Below are 4,968 nucleotides of genomic sequence, written 5' to 3'. Positions count from 1 at the left end.
TTTTTTTTTTTTTTTTTTTTTTTTTTTTTTTTTTTTTTTTTTTTTTTTTTTTTTTTTTTTTTTTTTTTTTGTTTTGGGCTTTGAACCATAACAACTACAATATTTTTCAACATCTGTCTACCTGTGGCTACAAAAGTCCAAAAGTTTCTTCCTGCCTTCAACGATTTCATCAATGAAATCATCAAGTTGGCAAACAATATTTTCAGCTCCGGATCTCAGGACCCCAAAACAATCTCTCAAATTCTCAAACGTTTCTCTAATTCCAATCTCTGTTTCCCATTCCACCACTCCCTGGGACCCTATCCCCACCCTCTCCAATTCCGCCCTCAATTCCTCCATCGCCATCTTCGATCTCCTGAACTCGTACAGCAAAATCCCAGGCCTCCCATTCATCTGGTTGATTTCTCCGGCGACTCTCTGCTGCAATCTCGCCGTCGAGATCATAAAAGCTGAACCAAAAAACAGACACCCTTCATACCCCCCTCTTACGAAGTTCGATTCCGGCCAACAGTAAACCAGCCCGTAGAGCAAGATCATTAGGAGGAGTGAGCTCACATTTCTCATTGCGTACAGAACTCCCCTGAATCCATTAAATCCGTTCAGTTTTGATTCGATCGATACTTTCTCATCGAACCTCAGAGATAGCGGTTGAATTCTTGCTTCCATCAGTGCCCGATTCTCCTCCTCCAATCCCACCGCTTCCCTTCTACACCCTGATATTGCCCTAATCACCTGTATATCAAGAGTTCAAAATCTCTTAGACTCTGAACCCAATGCTTCCAAACAAAATAAAACATAACAGAACAAACAAAGACACGAGCAATTATGATTTCTGAGATGGACCTGACGAGAAAGTTGCGGACTCAGATGGCGATGAGTATCGAGAGAGGAAGTGATATTGAACCCAGCAGAGTAGAAATTTTCGATGCCAGAAATGCCTGATTTGAGGACATGACAGGCGTCCCACAGCTTAGAACTCTCATCCATATATTCATCTAGCCACTTCTCCCCCACGGGCAAATGAAGCTTTTGGACAAGAAGTGTCAATTGGGAATGAAATGATCGGAGAAGTGAAAGAACCCTCTGAAGGAATTGGATTGACATGAAATTATTCGACAGGTAAACCCGTTCAAGATCATCGATTCCTCGAGTCAGAAAGGTGTAGAAGCCATTGACAGAGTTGGTTGAGGAAGGATCCATTGTGACCTTATGGGAACTAAAAGGAAAAGCAGAGAGAGAGAGAGAGAGAGAGAGAGAGAAAGAGGGGGAGAGAGAATGGAGGGGTAGTAGTAGAAGAGGGAGAGAAAAGGATATTATGAAGGCTGGTATTTAAGTTGAAGAAGCATTGAGAAATTAAAGGAAGAAATGGAAGAATGGGAATTAGACACCCAATTCTAAGTCTTTTTAGAAGCTCAGGTTTCTAAGGTTGAAAAGGATTGTTGGGAGCAATGATGGGTGTTTCCTATAGGGGGAAAAGATGATTGGTAATATGCCATTTTCATTGTTAAATGGGCAGAAAGAAGGAGAACCCAAAAAAATATTCTATAACTCCCAGAAACTAATTAATTTAAAACTGTAAGAGAATTTATTCTGAGGAAGAGGAAAATAAAAACCCCCAGAAAAGTGAATTGAGAAACAAAAAAATTTATCACCTAAACTAAAGTTTTGGCCCATAGGACCACGATTTCCCTATAAACTCCCTTCCAATTTCTTCCTTTTATCCTCTGCCCTTTAAAGTAGCTCCCATTTATTATTTTTTACATACATAAAGTTGAGAGAGATGGAGATAGACAGAGAAAGAGAGAGAATTGTTGTGGCATTTAAGTACTGGGAATTCTCTTATCTTTATGAAGTGAGATTTAAGCTTTTTATTGGGTTGGGGAAATGATTTAATCAAAGAGGATTCAACCAGTTTTGATAAGTGTGCTGTTTGGATTCTTGTTTCCCCATATTTTTTCCATCCCTCGAGCAACTGAATTTTGCTTCTTTAATCCTCAATCTTCCATTCCATTGAAATTTGTGGGTATGAGCGGAAGAGAAGGGGAAGGTAAGGTTATTCTTATCAATTTTGTTTTTGTTTTTTTTTTTTTTTTTCCCATTCATTGATTTCTTCAAAAGAGTGAAGTTGGAATGATGAGGTTCCTTGTATATAATGCATCTTTCTACAATGGAGAATCATTCTTTTTAGGTCTCAGTTCTTTTTTTCTTTTCCTCTTCCTTTTAAAAATATTTGTAGTGCCCTTTATTCTTTGAGGGACAAAATGGATATGCTCATCTCCCTAAGTCCTCTAGCCCACCCCCTTCCCTCAACTAACGTTCATATTTATATATAGATATATAGATATATATATTTCCCCCACATAATAAAGTTGCATTAACCTTCCAACTTTTTCCAATTTCAATTTAAGGATTCATATTTAAAATTCCACAAATAAAAGTCTATGTATTGATAATAAGCCTAGGAAATTTCCTTGTTTGATTGATTCCTGTCATGTTATTTTATTTTATTTTTCAAAGTTAGACCTTTTCTAGTGGAACAAAAAACCCTCCATTTTTCTTCATCCAAGGTTTCTTGTTTATTTTTTCTAGATCAATCTTTAATCCAATTATAGGTACATTTATCTATTGAACTATGCTCGACTTTTCGACTTTTCTTGTTTAGTCTGTGAAAAAAATTCAAACTTATAATTTGATTTTGAATTATATGGTCCAAGGAACTTCCATTTGAGGGGGAGAGAGAGAGAGAGAGATAGAAAGACATCCCATAGCTTTGGTAGGGTCTTCTTAACTGCGACCTATCAGCTGGAAATCCACAAATGAAATTTCATGGGTACGATTAGATGGGTCCCACTTATTTGTTCTATCTATCTTCACCCCTATTGATCAATTTTTTAAAATAACTGCAGTTTTTTATTTCTTTTTACTTTTTTCTTTTTTCTTTTCAGTTCAACAAATTAATCTGCAGTTGTACCACAAAGGTTTTATTTGTTTTTTTTTTTACTATATAGAATTATTCATATAATATATATAGTATTTATTTTCCTTGAACTCTTAGTAGTCTTAGGACTGTGGACCTTGATATGATATCTTAACTGCATCGGTATTAGCAGAGAATTTATAAAAATAAAAAATAAAAAAAAAAGTATATATAAACTATTTTTAAGAAGAATTAATAAAAGGAATGGCTGAGTCGAGTGCTCGTGGGTTTTCGAAGAATGGGACGTGTGGAGAGTATGTTGGTCCTTAGAGATTTTAATTGGAAAGTGAATTATAAATAAAGTAGGCAAGATGGCATTATTTAAGGGCATTGATTTGGGCACCCCCTTCCCTTTCTCCTTCTCACTCGCCCCTCCCTCCCACCTTACCTCTTAACCCTTTAATTTAACTTTTACTATTTTCCATTCAGAAAAAAATGTTTTTAAAACCTTTTATTTGACTCAATTAATTGATTCTCAACTAGATTTATTGAGCATTCTTTTGGTTGGGTAAGATTATTTTTATGTTATGATTATTGGTCTTTTGGTCCCATTTGATTTTTTTTTTTTTTTTTCCCTAAGGTTAAACTTTTTTTGTAATGAGTTTGAAAAACCCTTTTCGTGCCTAGTTTTGACTATGCTCGATTTGGATGAAAATNTTTTTTTGGAACGTTTTTTTTTTTTTTTTTTTTTTTTTTTTTTGTTCTCTTTTGTAATAAGGAAAAGCATAATTGCATTTGGTATCGGTTTCTTATCTCTTTTAATTTATTTTTTTTATTGAAAAAAAAATTAGAAGCAAAGTTTGGTGGTAACCATTTTTTTGTTTATTGTTCTAAGAAAAATATCTAGATTAAAAATGTAAAGAAATTACACAAATAACTTCTCAAAATTAAAATAACATACCATTTTAGTGAATAAGCCAAAACTTCCACATAAAATGCCCAAACTTTGCCCTTCTAAGACTGAGAAAGCTGAGGATTTAGAATCTCCAAAATGGTAAAGGGTTGTTCGGTCATCAAAGGCAAAGTAGGAGTACCTCTGTGATAAAAATACTCCCAAAAAAGGGAGGATACCTTACTTAGAGGATTCTTCCAAAGCAACAGCCCACTACTTAGAGGGACACAATTCAAGTATAAAGCCACCCAACAAAAAAAAGAACAAAAAAAAAAAGAGAATAGTTTGTAGGTTCAATTTTATGTATACTTTTTAAAGTTTCATTCCATTCATATTCTTTGATTAAAGCTTTTATTACCATAGTATTACTATCATTGGGTTTTGCCATAAATCGGATTTTGTTGCTTTATATAGGCACGGATATTTTATAAGGTTCTAATGAAGGATCACAATGGTAATAAACTTAAGACATCAAAATTGAAATTAACTTTTTTAAAAAAATATTTAAATAGATTGGTTAGAGAAAGATCCCAAAATATGGCCCGGGAAAAAAATATCAGATTTTTTTGTGTTTATATGGCTCGATTTGATTGAATTTGAACATTTCTATCGAAACTAAGTGTTTTTACTTAATACCTATTATGCTCAGTCATTTATGGGTCTTAGCTGGTGATTTGGGCTATTTCCCTCTCGACAAATGAAGCTTTATCCTCCATCGTGTCTCGTTGGCTGATCTTGACCATTGTTATTTTGAGATTATAACAGTATTCAGAGTTGTCTAAAATTTGGTACTACTCTTGCGGTCTACATCAAAATAATATTTTACCTTTAGATGTCTAATCTACTACTATGTCTCAATGCATTTCGGGGAGAATCAACTAGTAGTTTTGAGTTCAAGCGGTGGTTTTTTACCTTCTAATTAATAATTTTTCAACTTTGAAATTCATGTCTATTTAATCTTTTAAGATTTAAAACAAATTATAATATAGTCTTAAAACTTTGTAGGTATAAAAGTTGAATTGATGGAATTTTTATTTGAATAGAAGCAAATATGAATTTTAGGGCAGAAATTATAATCTAACCTAAAAAAAAGGGGGGG

The 4,968-nt window shown here is 33.9% G+C and overlaps 1 protein-coding gene and 1 long non-coding RNA gene across 2 annotated transcripts in view; one reads left to right on the top strand and one right to left on the bottom strand.

The window, feature by feature from the left end:
• The window catches only part of LOC111492249, a 10,638-nt gene that overhangs the window by 4,722 nt on the left and 948 nt on the right, over positions 1–4,968 (top strand). The window lies entirely within an intron of this gene.
• Positions 71–1,796, bottom strand: LOC111492186. Its single transcript, XM_023141449.1, has 2 exons — positions 844–1,796; positions 71–732 (listed from the first exon to the last, which is right to left on the bottom strand). The coding sequence occupies exons 1-2, from the start codon at positions 1,198–1,200 to the stop codon at positions 118–120; spliced, it is 972 nt and encodes a 323-aa protein (XP_022997217.1). The 5' UTR covers positions 1,201–1,796; the 3' UTR covers positions 71–117.

The sequence above is a fragment of the Cucurbita maxima genome, unplaced genomic scaffold, assembly GCF_002738345.1.
Source record: "Cucurbita maxima cultivar Rimu unplaced genomic scaffold, Cmax_1.0 Cma_Scf00017, whole genome shotgun sequence".
Classification (NCBI taxonomy): Eukaryota; Viridiplantae; Streptophyta; class Magnoliopsida; order Cucurbitales; family Cucurbitaceae; genus Cucurbita; species Cucurbita maxima.
Note: the sequence above shows the minus strand (reverse complement) of the source record. Positions and strands in the feature narration are given on the sequence as shown.